Raw genomic sequence first — 21368 nt, forward strand, 5'->3', positions numbered from 1 at the left:
GAAGGTTGGCAGTTCGAATCCCCGTGACGGGGTGAGCTCCCGTTGTTCGGTCCCAGCTCCTGCCAACCTAGCAGTTCGAAAGCATGTCAAAGTGCAAGTAGATAAATAGGTACTTCTCTGGCAGGGAGGTAAACAGCGTTTCCGTGCACTGCTCTGGTTCGCCAGAAGCGGCTTAGTCATGCTGGCCACATGACCCGGAAGCTGTATGCCGGCTCCCTCGGCCAATAAAGCGAGATGAGCGCCGTAACCCCAGAGTCGGCCATGACTAGACCTAATGGTCAGGGGTCCTTTTACCTTTTACCTTTACCTTTTACCCTGCAAATTGAAGAACCATCCAAGGTGGTGATCTCCTGCCATCTTCTATCTTCCCAACTGGCTGTGGACCCTAATGCAGTATGGCCTAGGGATATCGGGGGTGGGGGCTACTCATGGGGGGAAAAGAAGAAGAACCATTGTGCATAAGGACAAAGAATAGCTACACACTTAGTTTTGCTTCTTTCAAACTGAGTTACCATACTCTCCCTGGAATATATTGGCATGTTTCTCATGACCACCCAGGAAATGATGCACCACATTAATGCCACTTACATTTACTCCAGCACTAACACATTCAAGTCTCAACACATAATCTTTATAGACTTGCTGTTGTCCATCAACAGCTTGCAGAGTCCTGAGGCATTCCCATGGAGAACAACTTCAAGTATGAACTAGCTCTGAGTACACATGAATAACAATGCAGCTGCACAATCAAAAGTGTTGGTGCTGACCTTTAAAGCTCTCAACAGCCTCGGTCCAGTATACCTGAAGGAGCATCTCCACCCCCATCATTCAGCCCGGACACTGAGGTCCGGTGCCGAGGGCCTTCTGGCGGTTCCCTCACTGTGAGAAGTGAGGTTACAGGGAGCCAGGCAGAGGGCCTTCTTGGTAGTGGTGCCCACCCTGTGGGACACCCTCCCATCAGATGTCAAGGAAATAAACAACTATCTAACACTTAGATGACATCTGAAGGCAAACCTGTTTAGGGAAGTTTTTCATGTCTGATGTTTTATTGTATTTTTAATATTCTGTTGGGAGCCATCCAGAGTGGCTGGGGAAACCCAGCCAGATGGGCGGGGTATAAATAATAAGTTATTACTAGTAGTAGTAGTAATATGAACTAGCTCTGAGTACACATGCATAACAATACTGGTGGGTGCGCTCCCAAAGTACCAAAATAAAAAAGGGGGAGGGGAATGGATCATTGTTATTTATGGATTGCAGACTTCACCCAATATATGCCACACAGTAGCAGCTGGTGGGAAGGAGCAGGACAATGCACCAAGCTCTCCCATCAGTACAGTCACTGTCACTTACCTGGAGGGAGGGCGTGAGGCAGTGGAAAGTCACCACTGTGCCGGCATGCTGGCAGAGTCAATCCACCACTCCCACTATTGAACCCACACCATGCGGTTGCCCTCTTCCCCTCTACCATTGGGTAACTTGCAGAAACTCTGCTGGTGGTTCGCCAGCACTTTGCCCCACCAGGTGGACCACTTCTGATGACACAGATTGTAGTCAGTGTGAAGATGTGTGCTACACGTATTAAGAGAAAGTGTGTCTTTGTGTGTGTTGCAGCTTACATCCTGTTCTTCACCTTGGACAAGAATTCCCCCATTGACGACTGGGTCATGGAGTCCATCAGTGGCGACCGGCTCACCCATCAGATCATGGACCTCAATCTTGACACGGTGTATTACTTTAGAATACAAGCCCGCAACGCCAAAGGAGTGGGTCCTCTCTCAGATCCCATTCTCTTCCGGACTCTTAAAGGTTTGGATTTTCAACTATTTGTTGTGAATTGATGTGTTAAGGAGTTGGATCATAGGATAGGGCAGGATTTTGAGTTTTGACATCAGTTGCAGTTTTTGTGTGCTCTTTCTGGCAAGACGATGGACATAGGAACATCATCATTGTCCGGTGATGGTGTGGTTGCTCGAAAGCAAACAGGCAAGACTCCGACCTGTCTTTTCCAGGCTTTATTATTAGTGCAAACTATTTACAGTGAAGAGCGTCGCAAGTTCATTCCTGGCTCAGTCGCTAACAGAATCTGGGAGTGGGTGGACCCCCAGCCTTCTCCTCCCCTCCTTGTGCTGAAACCTACTGCGCAGACTGGGCGCTGGCAAAGGGGTACTTCCCTCCTCTCCGACTTGCTCAGCCTCGGCATTGAGGCTCTCCCTAGCATCCCCTGGTCCCACCACCTCCTCTCCACTGGAGGTGGGGCTTTCCTCCTCGCCAGAGGAGGAGCTGCTTCACAAGATCTTTGGAGGTTCCCTATAACACAACTGCCCTTCCCCCTCTCGCCTCTGACCTGATGGCAGTTCCCTGACAATCATCATAAACTTTATTGCACTAGCCAAAGGAACATAGACGGCTGCCTTATGCTGAGCCCAGATCGTGGTCCAACTAGAGCAGTATTGTCTACACCAGGCTTCCTCAACCTTGGCCCTCCAGATATTTTGAGACTACAGTTCCCATCATCCCTGACCACTGGTCCTGCTAGCTAGGGACCATGGGAGTTGTAGGCCAAAAACATCTGGAGGGCCGAGGTTGAGGAAGCCTGGTCTACACTGACTATCAGTGGCTCTCAGTGGTTTCTGCAACAAACTTTTTTCAGGGGATTGAACCAAGGACCTCCTCCATGCAGAGCACATGCCTGGCCATTGAGCTATGGCTCTTCCCCTGGAAACATTTGACACAACTGTTTTCTGCCACTGGAAAGAATAATAATAACAAACTAGCAGTCCCATGCACAACAGAAGTTCAATTGTAGCTCAATCGTAGCTCAAAATAATGAGCGGGGGTTGTGATTGCATCAAAGTCATTGAGAAAAAGATGAGTGAAATTTGTGCCAGTTACAGAAGCATCAAACATGAAATTTCCTTTGCCCACATTTCCTCCAGCCGGGGGCCTGTTCATTTCTGTATTGATTTCTTGTGAATAAGAAGCTAGCGGTGATTCACTCATTGAGGTTAATGGAAGTTCAAAATTGCAGTCTCCGTTTCTTGTTTTGTTTGGAGATCTTTCAAATGCATTAAAAAGTAATAGGCACAATAGAATTGTTTTATGAACATACCCAAGGTTTATAAGATGTCGTGCGGGCAATGTTTTCTCTGCCATACATGAAACAAATAATCTTTATGTCCTGAGTAGTTATAGTGCAGTATGTTTTTCAAATCATGTCCTGGGAAATCCTGGAGTTCCTCACCAGCTTATTGGAAGTAGCTAAAGGAGAAGATCAATAATGGCAGAGAACCCTAGCAATGAGAAGGGCATGCACCAAAATGGCCTCTGAATTTCATGGCCCCAGTTGCACCAAGAATAATTTTGGGGTGGCGTTTCTTCAAGTTTTTCCAGGGACAGACCACTGTTAGCAGTGGCTGGTGCCTTCCTTCCTTTACCTCGGGAAACTCTTTTGGTGGCCTGGGTGCAGGTTTACTTCCTCTGATGTACTACCCATTCTGTGGCATTCTGGGCAAGGGGATTAGTGGCCACAGTGAAGTCTACCACTTTCCACAAGAGTATCCATAAATGGCACCAACCCATTTAACACATTCACATTGAGTATTAAGAAAACATTCGGGGGGGGGAGGCAGCAAGGATGAGTACTGATCACCCTGGGATCACCATTCTGATCACATACTGTCAGGCTTTGGGGAACCGGCTTCCTCTCCCGTGGCCGTAAATAAGACGATCAAATGAAAGGAACGTCTTACCAGTTAGAGTCTTTAATAATCACAGTGAGAGAGAAAAGAGCACGTCTCCCTAGAAATGGCGGTGCTCCCAATTAAGGCTTACTCCCCTCCCAATCCCTATTAATCTACGTCACTCCTACGTTTTGTAATCTGAGCTTGTACCCTCTGCGCTTTCTGTTCTAACACTTTCTGAGCTCTCCGTGTCTTTGGGGATGGGGGGTGAATGCTGTCCAGAGACTGTGAATTTGTTAACCCTCTCTCTTCCAGTGTTCCTTCTCCTAGCTGTTCCCCATCCAGTATTTCCCAGCTTCTGCCTTCTGAACTATGCCCCTCTGCAAACCACTCTTCCAAATCTATACTGTCCTCCTGTTCCTTGGAAGATTCAGAATCAGGGGTGACTCCTACCAATCCTTCTCAGTACAGCCCCCCCAGCATGGTTGGGAAGGATGATCTTCTAAAGCCGGCAGCCCCCCACCCCCCACGTGTGTCAGGGCAACACTTTCTGGGTCAGAGGGCAAAAGCCCATTCACTACTTGTAAAAGTTCTGCCAGACAGCTACTTGTGGACACCATGGAGTTAGAGAAGTAAGATTTATTCACTGCCGCCACTACTACCATGTGATAGACATGATGGGTGAGGTAGGCCTCAAAAATGTTTGGTCAGTTTCTGACTGAGCCTTACACCACCTGGGCTCTAGCCGCCGATTTCATGTTTCATTGCTCACATTGAGTACCAAGGCAGCCAACATGCTCCATAGCGATGGTGAGAGCACTCAGCGAGCCATTGTGTCAATGGATCTTAACTATTTTGCACCTTCTGAAATAATACACAGACTAAAACACAACCATCCTTTGACATTCACCTTTCTCTGAATTATGCAGTGCTTTTCTCCCACCAAGTAATCTGTACAAAAACACATGTGCTGGGATGAACTGTGCATATAAATGCTTATATAATTGGAAATATACCAAAATGCATTCTATTAGCAAAACTTGCTCTGCAAAAATGTGTACATGAGGCAAAATCACATAGGAGAAGGTCTGCATCGTGAAAAATTATCACATTAGAATGCTGATGATTTTTCATAAGGACCCCTCCACCTAAAAAGCAAATTGATATGGAATTGTTTGGAACTGTATTTAAATTTGGAAAATCTGAGGGAAGGGCATTCCACAATATCAAAAAGGGACCCCCTGCAAATTATATCAAGTTCTTTGTTTTGTTTTCCAGAAAAATGATTTGTGCCCTTGGAATGTGCAAGCCCATTCCATTTTTCCTAGCAACTTTCAGTCCGCAGAGTCAGTGAGCTAGCCCAGACATCAGGTTTCTCCCGAGAAATAATCTCTCATGGCCTGGCGCTTGCCTCTTCCAATGAAACCCCGCAGAAACAAGTCTCTTCATCTGTGCTACTCAATGAGTGAGCAAGTTAGGGCTGATTTGAAGCACTGGAATTTGTCTTGGAGAATTTACAAGCCTAGAGCACTAAGCTTCTCTGACAGATGGCTGCTCTTTTTGCAGAAGCTGATACCTCTCTGTTTAATTTTTATTGTTGTTTTTTTTTAAAAAAAAGCTACCAAGAAATCAAATTGAACATGGGAGACCTTCTTTATGTAATAGTTTGTAATGAATTAACAGGAACTGGGTGAAGTACGTCTAAGCAATTCATCTGCATGCATTCTTAGCTTATCGCATCCCAGGCAGGATTTTCAGGAGTTTGCCTCGCCTGTCCAAGTCAGATTTCTCTTTGCATGAAATAATCAGTGCAACTCTGATGGCTTTTCACTTCTTCTAAACCACCATAAATTGCAATGAGAGAACACTTCCTTTGCTATGGCTTCTCATCTACCAAATTAAATGGGCACCAGCTTCCTTTCATACTTGCGATGAGTGTCAGAGGAAAAACCCATGTTAAAATGAAGGGTTTTTTTTCCCCAACTAGGTGTCACAGCATCTAAGTAGAATAACTGCAGAGCAATGAGACATCAGATGCTAAGGAGACCCAGATATCTAACTAGATCTGAACTAAAAATCACCTACTTTGTAACGTTTATGCAAGGTATCATCAAGCTCATCGGGGAGATGAATTTTAGATCAGAGGAGATGTATTTTTTTGAAAATAAAAAAATTATTTTCTTCCGTCATCATATAGCCTATGAGGACACTGTCTAATACCCTGGCATGAATATTTAATGCTATCCACCCTAAATATGTCATGTTCAATAACATTCAAACTGTTTTTTTCTGATTAATCTGCTTCTACATGTAAGGTGCAAAGAGCTTCTGATGTCTGGCTCACACTCTCAATTATGCAGTTATTGGATTCTTGTCCTTAATAATGATTAAGAAGATGTGTTTGGTGTCCCACAGAAGGATCTCTTGGCAATAACTATATCCACACATACAAACACGTACATGTCTACCAGCTCCATCTGGTACACAGGCTGAGACCCTACCTGCCCGTGGACAGTCTCTCCAGAGTGGTGCATGCTCTAGTTATCTCCCGCTTGGACTACTGCAATGCACTCTACGTGGGGTTACCTTTGAAGGTGACCCGGAAACTACAACTAATCCAGAATGTGGCAGCTAGACTGGTGACTGGGAGCGGCCGCCGAGACCACATAACACCAGTCTTGAAAGACCTAAACAGCTATCGGATGTTTAGAAGACATCTGAAGGCAGCCCTGTTTAGGGAAGCTTTTAATGACTGATGTTTTAATGTATTTTTAATCTTTTATTGGAAGCCGCCCATCTGGCTGGGGAAACCCAGCCAGATGGGCGGGGTATAAATAATAAATTATTGTTTTATTATTATTATGGAGAAAGAGAGAGGTCACAATACATTTCACAAGGAACCATGTAAGCATCAAAAGAACAACCTCCATCTCTAAAATATGCAGAAATACTACGTGTGTGTGTGTGTTTCTATATACTTAGCATGACTGAAAAGTTTTTTTGCTTTCTTTCTTCTTTCTTTCTGAATATGGACTACGGATAAATGAATCTACCAATTTCAGTTTTTCTCATTTTTCCAGTCCAAAATCCCATTCTTCTCATTTTCCATCTTTGACGTCCTCAAGTGCATTTCTCCTAACATAGGATTGTGCCCAATGCTAGTCTTATTCAGAGTAGATCCATTGAAATCAACAGATATGGCTACCTTGGGTCCATTAATTCCAGAGGATATCCTGTCAGTAGGATTTGGTCGGATCTAATGCATAGTCATTTTTTGTGTGATATAATTCATTTTTGTACGTTATTTTGCTCACCTTTTCTTGGTCGGAGACCTCTGTGGCCAGAAGTGCCTCTCACCTACTTCTGTTGGTACCACAGTTAACAATCACTCCTGGGTCAGGAAAGTTTTTCCACAGTAGTTCTTTCATTGGTTACTTCCAGACTGGATTACTGCCATGGAGTCTATGTGGGACTTCCCTTGTGCTTGATCTGGAAGCTGCAGTTGGTGAAGAATGCTGCAGCACAATTGCTGACAAGAGTGAAGCCTTGCCCACATATAATACCTGTGCTCAGAAATCTGCACTGATTGCCTCATTTTTTTCCGGGCCAAGTTCAAGGTGTTTATATCCTAACACTGTGTCCTTAACAACTCGGGATCACATTACCTGTGAAATTACCCCAACACATGCCCACACAACCACTCTGATCTGAGAGACTGGCACTGTTTCACATGTCTCATAATACCCATTCTGCATTTGTAAGAAATTAATATTTAAGTATAGAAGCATCTACCCTTTGGAACTCCCTGCCATTTGACATTAGGCAAACACCTTCACTGTAGTCTTTTTTGGCAGCTATTAAAAACGTTTCTGTTTAGACAATCCTTCCCAGATATGTAGAATGTTGAAGTTCATTTTTCGTTTATTGCTGATTTTTTAATATTTAAAAAAATAGCTGTTTTTAACTGTTTTTATGGATAGTTTTATGGTTTTGTTCTCTTTGTAAATGGCTTTGAAGGTTGTTGTTTTTTTACAATCAAGTGGCATATAAGTTTTATGAAGTAAATGCCCTCTTCATAGATGCTTACAAAAATGATGCAACGAGACACCAGAAGTTCCCTTTGCAGTTAATGATCCGTACTTAATCATTCTGAAGACAGCATTTCACTCTCATTGTCCCATTAGGCTTACAGCAGACAGATTAATAACGTTAAATAGTAAATATTCAGCAGCAATGTTCTTCTTTAGTATCCAAAGTTATGCCGCTATGTTCTAGAATGTTCTTTACTACAGAATTGCAGGTTGAAAAGAGCCAAGTGAATTAATGTCACGCAGAGAAGGGATTCCCCACCACCACCACCCCCTCGGTCTCTGAAATAATTCATTAAGAGTCTGCCTTTCCCCTTCACCTGTGGCTGAAATAGGTAAGTCAGGAAGAGCAGGGCTAATGAGAGCTATTCCGCTGTGCCGCAACTGTAGCATAATTTTCTTCTAATGTGTCACTCCTCATTTTCAAATGAATCTTAATTGCAAACTGTATTATAAGTGGGAACTGCAAGGCAGTGGCTTGTTAAAAGTCCTTTATTGTGCCAAGCCACGAACTGAGAGAAAGTTTGCTGCCCTGGAATCATAGAAAAATAGAATTATAGAGCTGAAAGGGACCCTGGGGGTCATCTAGTCGCACCCGCTACAACGCAGGAATCTCAAGCATAGATGACAGATGGCTGTCCAGCCTCTGCTAAAAGACAACACCAAACACCTTCAAAGAAAGAGAGTCCATCTTCAGAGGGCTTTTATTACATATATGTAATATATGTATTACATATTACATATATGTATTCAATAGACTCACATACTTGTATTTCAGTTTCACACATTTTATGCTGCTGCCAGTAATCTGAATGGCATGCACATCCCTTAGTACTTTCTGTTAGAATTCCTGCTCCATGATTGCAGTCATGGGATTTTTGTCTATCACATGATGGGATATTTTTTAACTCCACAAACTGGGAAGTGACAGAGACAGGATGTTTGTGTTACTGTGTTCCGTGAAGTGGGACTGTTGTCCTTTGTTCTTCCTCTTTGCTGTCTGATGCTAGAGAGAGAGGGAGCCATGCTGCAGTGCTCTGTGTGTGTTTATATGTAAATAAAGGGGATTAGCCAAAATGCTGAGTTGCTGAGGTCTATTTCGCATGCTGCGCAAACTCTGCGGATCCCTAAGTGTGCCGGTGTCTGTTGGCATCGGTCGCTGTGATGTTCAGGCAGAAGAAAGCTTTTGAAGCTCCTGAACGGTTGACCAGGAGGAAGGGAACATGCCAGTTGGGCATGTGTCTCTGCCAGGGTCCTTTTCGAGTGTAGGCTGAGCTCCTAACACTTTCTCCATCCCTGCAGACCTCCTTGGGTGTTAAGATTGGCAAGGGGGTCCCTCTTGGTAGTTTCACCACCCTCCAAAATTCACCAGGGTGTCAGCCCTTCAGAAGGCATTCTCTGCGCAGAGGTGCATCTCATTAATTAGCTTTTGGCATTTGCCAAAGATGCCACCCATACTTCTGATCTAAATTATTTTGATTTTACTACCATGCTAGTATATTGTTGTAACCTGCCAAGGGAACCTATTCAAGGCCAGGTAAGAAATCCTATAAACAAACCAACCAACAGTGTGGTTAGTTGCTGTTTGTGTGACATTGTTGTAAGCCAAAAATAGCTTCTCTCCTGAGTTTATGCCAATAAAACTCAGAAACGTGAGGAGTTAGGAGTCCAACGTTGTTTATTGCAAAGCAATAGGTTACAGTCGGAACATTCCACAAAACTGCAACCCCGCCCAGTGGTCCAGGCAGTGGTCTTTATAAAATTTCAAACAAAGCATTTCAATTTTCACCAATCATATACATCATTACCTCATTTCATGTTTAATACACATGTGCAATAAGCACCGGCAATTTCTGCTGATTAAGTTCTGATTTCCACCATGTCCTGTTACATTGTGTTAGTGTGCATGTTGGGAACCCGTGTTACGTGTAGCCATTTGCACCATGTAGCAACTTATGTTCTAGCTTTGAGCTGCATCTTTGTGATTCACACATTAGCTGTATTTCTGCCCCAATGGGTGGGGCGGCAACTTGCAAAACCATCAGTTTCATAAAGTAACAGAATATTAGACGCACACGCAATGATTTGCAGGGGTACACATTATCACATTTATTGTGGCCCTTTGGGCCACCACCACATGGTGCTATGTGTCAGAAGAACCAACTCCCACGGCAGGTTGCCAGGAACGGATAAGGAAAGGAAAAGTCCTTAGCACCTGCTTTTTATTCAATATTCACAGAGAAAGGCCTGGGAATGCAGACTCTTGGAATAATGGCGTTGTCCCAAGTGACTCTCCACCCCCCCTTTCTCCCACTTCCTCATTCATCACCTTCTCCCCTACGGGTGATGTTGAGGGCCCTTTGCTTCTGAGCCCTTTTTTCTACTACTTTCAATGCTCACTGGGTTTTGGGAGAGGGTGGGTCTGGAATGCTTTCTAAAGACACTGTGTCCCTCAGCTGTTGCCTTCCTGGTTCTTCCTCCTCCCCCATGATTTCCCAGTTTCCCCCCTCATCTGCCTCTGAGCTGTGACCTCCCTCAAACCCCTGTTGTCATTCTGAACTATCTTCTTTTTCTCTGGAAGGGTCAGGCTGGCTCCACCGTTCCTATGATGTCCAATCCCTGACCAGTTTCATAGAATCATAGAATTTTAGAGTTGGAAGGAACCCAAGAGTCATATAGTCTTAACCTCCTGCCATGCAGGAACCTCAGCTAAGGCATCTATGGCAAGTAGCCATCCAACTTAAAAACCTCGAAGGAAGGAGAGTCTACCACCTCTTGTGGGAGTTTGTTCCACTGCCCAACAGTTCCTACTGTCAGAAAGTTTTTCCAAATGTTTAGTCGAAATCTCCTTTCTTGTAACTTGAAGCCATTGCCTCAAGTCCTACCTTCAAGAGCAGGAGGAAACAAGCATGCTCCCTCTTCCATGTGACAGCCCTTAAAATATTTGAAGATGGCTATCATATCTCCTCTCGGTCTCTTCTTTTCCTGGTGTGTTTTCATCCAAGTAGGAACCAAGTTGGTCCCAATTCATGCAAATGGGTACAGGCTGGAATCCACATGGTTTAAGTATCTACCAGCAACCACATATATGAACCTACCCGGACCCTGAGATCATCTTCTGAGGCCCTCCTTTGTGTGCCCCCTCCTTGAGATGTTCGGAGCGCGGTGACATGAGAACGAATCTCCTGCAGTGGCTCCCCATCTGTGGAATGCTCTCTTCAGGGAAGTTCACCTGGCGCTTTCATTACACACCTTTAGCGCCAGGCAAAAATGTTCCTTTTTAACCAGGCCTTTGGTTGCCCTGATTGACATCCTAGGCCCTTTTAAAATGTGTTTTTTTTGGGGGGGGGGGCTAATGGGTTGTTGTTTTTATTTTTATTATGTATTTTGTGGTTTTATATCTTGATTTTATTCTGCAAACTGCCCTGAAACCCCTGGGTATAGGGTGGTATAAAAATTCTAAAATAATAATAATAATAATAATAATAATAATAATAATAATAATAATGATGTCTACTTTGGGGGCAATTTTTTAAGGCAATATGGTATAGTGGTCAAACTGCTCCCACCCCAGTATTATCAAGGGGACCTGCTAGCAAGAGCTCTACCCAGTTTTCCCACAGTTCCCCCTGTAGTCTGTATTTTTTCCTTTCATTCCTTTTCACCTCACTATGGACAATCCACCACTCCTAACCAGGTGTGTGTCACCTGCCAAATGAAAAGGACATACTTCATGCATCCGATGGCATGGACTACATTCCATAAAAGTACCGTATTCTTCCATGTATAAGACTAGGGTTTTTTCCTACCAAAAAATCAGGTTTAAAATTGGGGCTCCTCTTATACACGGGTTGTGCTGAGGGGGTGTTTTCTTAATTTGGAGTATCCCAAAATAGGGGACGTCTTATACATGGGGCCATCTTATACACAGAAAAATACGGTATATGCCATCATCTTTCTTCCAGGGTTGCATCTGACTAAGCCATACTCAGAGTAGACCTGTTGAAATCAATGGCCTTGGGTAAGTCATAACCAACTTGAGTCCATTTATTTCAGTGGGTCTGCTCTAAGTGTTGCTAAAGTGGGATCTAACACTTCCTCTTTAAGATGCCAGAAGACTCTTTGTTGTTTTCACGACAGCCGACTAACAGACTAACCCTCTGGAAATTGCCTAGGAGATGTGTTGCTATCGCAGTGCATAGGGAGAGCATCCGTAACCTTAATTTGAAGGATGTATAAATTATGTGAACTGATATGTGTCAGTCGGGGAGGGAGGGAGGAAGAGAGAGGTTGCTCTTTGCTTGTTAATTCTGATCAGCATTACCCTCCTATTAACACAGACAAGAAAGGTCTTTATTTGGGGCTTTCTGCAGGACATGATCGACAACGGTGTTAAATTTGCAATCATCCTTTTCTCTTTTTTGAAAAACTGCTCTATAATTGCTGATATTGTCATCGTGGAGTGTTTCTCTCCCTCTCTCTCTTTTTTTTGAAGAGACAACATCAGGCAGAATTTTTAGCGTTACAGTGCCCTCTAATGCTTCACTGGGGTGACAAGTGTGGGAATGGGAAACCAACTTACATCCCTGAGTTACAGAGAACTTGCCAGGAACCAATGTCATAGACCAAAGCAACCCTGAAATATTTCATGACGCTATTTATGACAAGGGTCACATCCTCTTAACAGCACAGCAGTGGAAGGGACATGAAAAGCAAAAAGCAACATCTTATCTAGCTTAGTTACCAATGCCATAAATGCTTGAGATAAAGGTTTTGGCCAGGGCATGTTGACAAACTGTATTTGTTTTGATGCCCTAATTGTAAATCATGGGTATAGAACTGTGAAGAAACCCATGATAAAATTATGCTCTAGGATTTCTGTCCTTTGGGTCGATGTGGAAGGGAAAGGGTCAGTAGATTCCTACACACTTCCTTATGAAGTGCAGCCTTCTCCACACTAGTGCCCTGCAGATGTTTTGAACAGATGGTTGTTGATCAGTTATGAGAGTTGTAGTCCAGAACATCTGAAGGGTATCGGGTTGGGGAATACTGTCCTGGATATGGTCTCACCCTGCAGCAAGAACTGGATTTTGGGGAGAGGAGCTGAATATGGGTTAGCAGGACTGTAGGGACGCGGGTGGCACTGTGATCTAAACCACTGAGCCTCTTGGGCTTGCGAATCAGCAGGTTGGCAGTTCAAATCGCTGTGACAGAGTGACCTAGCAGTTCGAAAGCATGCCAGTGCAAGTAGATAAATAGGTGCCGCTGTGGCGGGAAGGTAAACGGCGTTTCTGTGCGCTCTGGTTTCCGTCACGGTGTTCCGTTGCGCCAGAAGCAGTTTAGTCCTGCTGACCACATGACTCAGAAAGCTGTCTGTGGATAAACACCAGCTTCCTCGGCCTGAAAGCGAGATGAGCGCTGCAACCCCATAGTCGCCTTTAACTGGACTTAACCATCCAGGGGTCCTTTACCTAGCAGGACTGTAAGATCTTCAATGACCAAAGCCAAGAGAGATATTTAGTAGAATTCTTCTCACAATAACATTTTGTTGGGTGGTTGTTCATTAGCGCAATAGCAAGAACATAAATCCATAAAACCTGCATGAACTTGTGCAGAGTCCTGCAGGATCAGACCAAATATTGATCTAGTCCATTATCCTGTTTCCTACAGTGGCCAGTCAGATAACCTCAGGAAACGCACAGCTGGGATATGAAACCAAGAGTCCCCTGTGCTGTTGCATAGCTCAGGAGTAGGGGAAGGGTGTAGCTCAGTGGTAGAGCATCTGCTTTGTATGCAGAGGGTCCCTGGTTCAATCCCCAGCATCTCCAGGTCAGGCTGGGAGAGAGTCCTATCCAATGTCCTGCAGATCTGCTACCTGTCAGAGTAGACACTACAGCGGTACCTTGAGTTACATATGCTTCAGGTTACATACGCTTCAGGTTACACACTCCGCTAACCCTGAAATAGTGCTTCAGGTTAAGAACTTTGCTTCAGGATAAGAACAGAAATCAGGCTCCAGCGGCGCGGCAGCAGGAGGAGGCCCCATTAGCTAAAGTGGTGCTTCAGGTTAAGAACAGTTTCAGGTTAACGAATTAAGTACTTAACCTGAGGTACCACTGTACTGAGCTAGATGAACCCAGTGGTCTGACATGGTACATGACACCTTCGTATGGCGAGGTGTCAATTAGTTGTCATAAATAAGAGATATTAGTAGGTTCACCATTGCCAATTTATTTAATACAACTAAATTTTAAAAGATACAGCTTCCTTTGTATTCAAGGATATGTTGCCTCTGGTTTTGTAAACCATAATTTTCCACGAACTGCCCAAATTCCACCATGGCTATAATAGAAAGATGCTTTTCATTTTTTATATATCCTCTTCTCTGTCTCCAACAAGCTGAGAGCTGGATTACCAAAATAGCATATTCCAAAGCAAATCAGCAGCACTCATTATGCCTCAGATGTTCTCCTAATGGAGAATTGGTTATATATTTATGTTTGGCAGATTTAACACAATAAACGTATTTTGTGAGAGTGCCACCCCTATCAGAAAACTGCAAAGACTTGAGATTTGATTCCTTATACCCACTGGCTTCTTTTGTCACACCTTTGACAACATGAAGATTGGATTGAGTAGTGAATGGACAGATAGAACAGTATCCATCCCTTATTACTTGCCTTCATTTATGAAGACCAAAAGTATTTTGTCACCTTTTGAACACAACCTGTTTCAATTGCTTCATACTTTAAGCAAGATTCAGTCATGTAGGTAGCTGACCTACCCCAAAAGGCATACGACTCAGTTGGGTGGTCAGCTAGAGGATGATACTATGTGTGGGCTCTGCGTGTGGTCAGGAGCATGACTGGATAATGGGTATAAAAAGGAGAAATTGGGTGATGAATGAGATGCCACTGAACTACTCGGGCTTATGTTCTGGTGCCCCTTTGATGCATAACTGCTAGATATGCAAAGCATCTACACAATGATATTTCTTGGGCAGACATTTCATAACACAGGAGTAACTAACATGGTGCCCTCCAGGGTTGTTGAATTCTTCTTCTTCTTCTTCTTCTTCTTCTTCTTCTTCTTCTTCTTCTTCTTCTTCTTCTTCTTCTGCGATCCCTTGTAGCCAAGTAAGATTGTCTTCCATAAACACAGTTTTAACAATGAGTCCACAAGTGACTGTGGAGGCCAATTCTGGATCCACACATCCTTCCACAGTGGGGACATTGGTTTCTGGGCAGGAGTTGATCACGGTGTGGATTTGCCAAGCATACCTTCCTCTTAGTACATTTCTCCCTTGCGTCCTGAGTTCGAGTGTCTTCAAAGCCCATGGCACCTTTGGTAAAGGCTGTTCTCCAATTGGAGTGCTCACAGGCAAGTGTTTCCCAATTGTTGGTGTTTATACTACGTTTTTTAAAATTTGCCTTGAGACAGTCTTTTGTTGACCACCAGCATTACACTTTCCATTTTTAAGTTCAGAATAGAGTAGTTGCTTTGGAAGACGATAATCAGGCACCTGCACAACATGACCTGTTCAAAGAAGTTGATGTTGAAGAATCATTGCTTCAACTACAACTTCCATCAGCCCCAGGCCCACAGCCAATAGCCAAGGATGATGGGTTCTGTAGTCCAAAACATCTAGAGATCACCACATTGGTTACTCCTAACATAGTATTTCTCCCAAACATTCTGAAACAATATAAGAGCAGTACAGAATTCTGTAAGATTTCAACTTGAGCTGAGTTCTCTGCACTATTTAAATAAATAGCTGAAGGCCACTGCAGCCTGAGAGTCTTGGCAATGTCTATAAATCCTGAAGACTTAACTGGAGCACTTGTAATCCCATCTTTCCTTTGTATGTGATTATTATATTTTAAAAGCATGTAAAATCGCTTTTGAAATGAAACGACGAGCTAGCTTTCAGTGTGCAGGAGGGTTTGTGCCTAATTATTCAAAGAAACCATTTCTTCTTTTTCTTGAATCTCACTTCTTAATTAAGCTTTCCTAATGATACCCCAGATCAGGGGAGCTGTGGGTGGGGACAACCTGAGACTTCTTATTCTCCTTCAACAATCAACATCTGACTTCATTAGTTATGAGATACAGATGAACTGACTGACACTTGTACTTTCCGTCTCTCAAGATGATTCTGAAATTAAAGAATAACGTCAAAATCTTCCCTGTCATATTCTGATACAATCAACTGGAGAGTAAAAAAAAAAGGGGGGGGAGAACAGAGAGTCTGCAACTTGATAAGAAAGTTAGCTAACAAAATGGCTGATTTGATGCATCGAAGTGCCTACTGATAAAAAATGACTGACAGTGTTGTTTTGTTGTTGTTTTTGCCTTACAGTGGAACATCCTGACAAAATGGCTAATGATCAAGGTAAGATGGCCTTATTGTGTCCTGTCTTCTCTTGGAATCAACGCCAAGCTGTAGGTGTGATGCCAGCCCCCCCTTCCTTTGTGTTCTGCTCTTCACCTGGCCAGCACACCTGATGAGGCAGACACTGGCATGATAATTAATCTTGTTAATGAAGTTCTGCTCGGCTGAGGCTGCTGTTTTGATGGGGAAGATGTAAATTTTCTTGAGAGGAAATTGTTTTGTCTCTTTTCTGAAGGACCAATTAAAATGTCAGGCTCCTTTGTATGAAATAAATTTTTTCCTCTCTCTGCTGCACTTCTGAATAATTCACATTAAGTATAATTAAGGTTGGCATAATTTCCAAGCTGCTCTTACACCCTTTTGTGGGTTATAGATTAAAGTTCTGGAGCCTCATGGTAAGAACCACTATATCTATCTATCCATAAATCAGTTTCTCCCTCATGTTGGAAGATGGTGGTTTAGTCAACTTTTCAAGGCATAATTGTTGGTAGCGTTTTATCCTCTTCTTACTATTTTTAAACTCATTGTGATGTTTGTTCTTCATTTCATGCCAAATGCTTGTAGTCATTTGTTTACTATGAAGGGGGAAATAGTTGATTATCACTTTAGGTAATTACATTTTTTTTGTGGGGAGGAATGGCTGAGTCTCTCCAGGCATTTGGAAAGGAAAATAGCTGTCTTTGCTTAGCTGTTGGCTTCTTTTGATTCACCCATTCAATTTGTATGGCGGAAACATCCCACACCAGTTTCATGTCCTGAGGGTTCTGTTTTCCCCCACTTGAATAGGTTCTCCTTTCATCAAGCTTGGTACAGTGGAACCTCTACTTACAGATGTAATCAGTTCCGGAGGTCCGTCCGTATGTCGATCCGGGTAGCTGGTAGAAGCGCCATTGTGCGCAGGTGCATTCAGCAGCAGCGTGTTTCTGTGCAGGTGCAGATGGTGGCAGACGCTTCTGCGTATGCGCAAATGGCAGAAGCTAATTCTGCGTGTACGCAAATCGCAGCAAACCCGGTATTTACTTCCGGATTTGCCACGGTCGCAACTTGGATCGGGCCCAAGTAGAGGCGGCCGTAAGTAGAGGTTCTACTGTACTTATTGTACTTTGGTTGCACTGGTCACTCTGGGACATAGTGAAAATTAGGCCTTATACATGATGCGGAAATGATTCTACACATATTTATTTATTTTTATTTATTATTTTACTTTGAGAGATGTCACCTCTCTGGATTTGCCTGTTTTCCTCTTGGCTTACCTGATGCCCAGTTTCAACATTTAGATTAGGCCTAGGTGCATAAGATTCATGTAGCTCTATATGTTGTGATCAACAGCTCACGCACAGTCTTTGAATCAGATGTGTGCATCTGTCATATGCACATTCTGTGTAGGCCTTATGTAAATATTATAGCCATGTGTGGATGCTCAGTAGGCCCAGCAGTGGGAGAGGAGCCTCTGACTGGGTATGCACAATCTCACCATGATGTTTGTCTAAATGTGTCCTTGGTGTGCATGTGCATTATATATAGTACATATGACAGGGACAGAGTGGCGCTATGATCTAAATCACTGATCCTCTTGGGCTTACTGATCGGAAGGTCGGCATTTTGAATCCCCGCGACGGGGTGAGTTCCCATTGCTCTGTCCCAGCTCCTGCCAACCTAACAGTTTGAAAGCACGCCAGTGCAAGTAGATAAATAGGTACTGCTGTGGCGGGAAGGTAAACAGTGTTCCCATGCGCTCTGGTTTCTGTCACTGTGTCCCATTGTGCCAGAAGCGGTTTAGTCATGCTGGCCACATGACTCAGAAAGCTGTCTGTGGACAAACGCCAGCTCCCGCGGCCTGAAAGCGAGATGAGTGCAGAAACCTCATAGTCGCCTTTGACGGGTCTTAACTGTCCAGGGGTCCCTTTACCTACTTACATATGATGCTCTAGTTTCCAGGGAAATATGTGCAGTCTCTGACCCTGCTTCCAGAACATGGCCCTACATGGCTTGGTCTTAAATATAAATGTTGGGGGGGGGGTGATAACCAGGAAACAGAACCCATTCTGCTCCATAGGACTTCACCCCAGAAACAAAATATTATACCAACTTGAACATAGGTCCTTCTCACCCATTCCTCTCTCAACAGCCCCAAGAAAGCTCTCTCTTTCACATTCTCTCCTTAAGTAACTCTGTTTAGGCTCTTGAGGATGCATAAAAATGAATATGGAAAATGCAACACAAACTCTTCTCCTAGAGCAGCCTTTCCAACCTTTGGATTCCTTTAGATCGTTGGACTACAACCCCCACCTTCCCCAGACAGCATAGCCAATGGTCAACAATAATGGGATTTGTAGCCCAAGAATATCTGGGGACTTCAAGTCTGGGGAATACTGTACACTATCAGCTATCAGCTGATCAGCTATCAGACTTACCCCATCCCACATCAGATTTGCCCAGAAAATAAGTCAAGCTATTTCCCCAAGAAGACAGAATCCTTAAATAGCTCTGGTTCTTTTCCAAACCACCCTGACTTTGGAAATTGTCCATCTTCCTTGCAGGGTATGTAGGTTTCCATCTGGGCATTTCCCCCTGCCACACTACCAGTGCACCAGAGGAGGGCAGGAAGGGACAGACCACCACCCCAATTCCCACAGTTAGAAAACAGCTGTTGCTACTGCCCAGTAGGATAAGGGTTGTTTAAAGGGAACGGGGACAGGTGGCCCACACATTTGAGGTCTGGGTGGGTGAGTAGGTTGGGAATTTTCCTCCACCTTAGATTCCAATCCAAGCTAGAGGTTAATTCTGGAGTCTCATGGCGCTCACCTCTTCTTTGAAAGTAAGCATTACAAGCCCCAGATTTTATGTGGGCCCGAACTAAGGATGGATGAACCTATAAATTTCTCTCTGTTTCTCATTTTTTAAAATCTATACTTCAGGCTTTCACACTTCTGTCACAATTTGCATTTTTAAAAGAAAAATCCTCATGGAAAATATTAGCATTTTAGTGTGAATTTCTTCTAATCACCTTTCTGGATGCAGTTTTGACTGATGCATACTTTTGCAACCATTTCCCCTAATATAGTGCATTTTGCACACTGTTTTCACTAATATATACGCCTCTATGCATGCTTCCTCCTCATATATGCACTTTTGTACAGACGGATTGGGGAACCACAGTGCAAAATTCAAGGGAAAGCAAATTTCTAAGAACAACAGTGTTTTAGTTAATCTATTGGTCTGAGAAGTGCAGATTAGGAAGTTTCTCATTAAATCACAAGCAAAATCCAATTTATCGCCCAGCCCTAGCCCGAAAAGCTTTGCTGCAGCCCCTAACAATGATGTCCTTTACACTCATATTTCCTAGGTGTTAATGCACGCTAAGTAATATAAACATTTCTACTAAAAGAATAGCCCGTAGCTGTCACTTCACATTGCCACTGAATAAAACGAGTAACTCAAGAGAACGTCTGGATGGCATTTCTCCATGAGGCAAAAGCCTTGGAATTAATTTGTTTTTGCTGGAAAGTCATGCAGCGTAACAAACTGTTCTCTCCAACTTTAGCATTCAGTTATAAATGGGCAAAGTAAACAATCGAATGTGTTTGATCTTAATAGACATTCTGGAACATAAAGTAGATGCCATTTTCCTTACATACCTTGTAGCGATTCCGAGTAAACACAAATAAAATCAAAGGCAGGGCTCTTTATCATTCGGGTGACAGCACTGCTAATTTCCCTGCCTACGTGGTATCAGAATAATAAATTGAGATTTGGAAAAGTGAAATGTGAAAAGAACAATGGGAATGTGCTTGAAAAATGGAGGTTTTCTGGGCAATTATTGCTGCTTTGCGAGGCATTGTTTCATGTTGTAGTACAGCTTAGAGCTAAAAGACCATGGATATTTTAAGGTGTTCTTTTTAAGTGTCATAATACAGCGCTTCGTAAGAAGTATCAGGAATAATAAATATTTATTCCCTTTCTTGAATTCGTTGTGATATCATTTGATAAAAGCAAATGCTTAAGACAAGAGCTACCTAGATATGCAAAACTGACAGGTATTTTTGGTATCACATTTTATTTTGTAAGACACATGTTTTTAAATTACGGTTTTGTTTTGTTTTGTTTTGTTTAAAAATGGCTGCCTTGTAAGCCCCACTCCAACACCCAGTTGTTACCTTGTTCTTAACACCTGGTTCTCTTGGTAATTTTGACGTTTATTTTATGTAATCTTCATAGAGGTGTGGAGGATTAAGTGGTTTATAAATCCTGTTCTTGAAAAGGGACCTGAAGGATAAGGGAAAGGTGAAAAAGGACTTTTCCGTTGCACTGATGAATGTAGCCTGATCTACTTGTGCAGCAGAATGGTGGGGCTGGGAGAGATAAGGACAGCCTTTCTCAACCTGTGGGTCCCCAGATGTTGTTGAACTACAACTCCCATCACCCCTAGCTAGCAAGGCCAGAGCTCAGGGATGATGGGAGTTGTAGTCCAACAACATCTGGGGACTCACAGGTTGAGAACTGCTGGATAAGGAGGTGGTTGAATGAGCTGCATCACTTCTGATTTTCAGTAGAGGAGCTAATTTTGAATGTTTCCTTGGTTTAAAAAGCATGCACACAGAAAGCCAGCACATGAGGCAAAAGGCTGAGACCCCTGTTGGGTTCCCTTTCTACTTGTGGTGACTTCCGTTATGTAGGCTTTGTTGAGTTTTGTTTGGTTTGGTTTTTTGCACGGAAGAGCAGCCAAAACTATACCCCACCTGCAATCTGAACTGGTGGTGCATCCTACTACCTCAGGACTGTATTCTGCAACCTCACTCTTCTATATGTATAGACAAGGCCTCAAACAAAACAGAGCAGAGGCTCAGATGTAGGAACAAGGAGGAAGGTGGCTAAAATGGGATTCATAACACAAAGAACTGAGCATGTGGAACCTGATCTTCATACAAATTAGAGACTTGCATAGAAAATATTGGGGCATTGTGTTAATTACAGTGAGCGTACAAAGAAGAGTGGGGACATACCAAGGACTATCTATCTCATCCTCTTTTTCACAGCAGCCAATCAGGTGCCCCTTGGAAGACAGCTAAAAGGGCATGGAAGCCACAGCTAGAAGGTTCCTTGTAGCTGTTAAGGATGTGCCCCGGCTTCCATTGAAGGCTGAATTCGACACCAAATACAGACTCCTTTGGAGTGATTTAGGCTTTGCACCAAGTGAAGCAAAAC

General features: G+C 43.4%; 1 protein-coding gene across 3 annotated transcripts in view; it reads left to right on the top strand.

The window, feature by feature from the left end:
- DCC (DCC netrin 1 receptor) overlaps positions 1 to 21368 on the top strand; it is a gene marked incomplete at its 5' end in the record, with an annotated part of 927493 nt that overhangs the window by 836913 nt on the left and 69212 nt on the right. For all 3 annotated transcript variants that reach the window (XM_083575505.1, XM_083575506.1, XM_083575507.1), the window contains 2 exons: positions 1615 to 1809; positions 16131 to 16163. In XM_083575505.1, coding sequence (XP_083431631.1) covers positions 1615 to 1809; positions 16131 to 16163 — 228 coding nt within the window. The remainder of the gene's footprint in view (positions 1 to 1614; positions 1810 to 16130; positions 16164 to 21368) is intronic.

The sequence above is a fragment of the Podarcis filfolensis genome, assembly GCF_964270895.1.
Source record: "Podarcis filfolensis genome assembly, chromosome: 11".
Lineage (NCBI taxonomy): Eukaryota > Metazoa > Chordata > Lepidosauria > Squamata > Lacertidae > Podarcis > Podarcis filfolensis.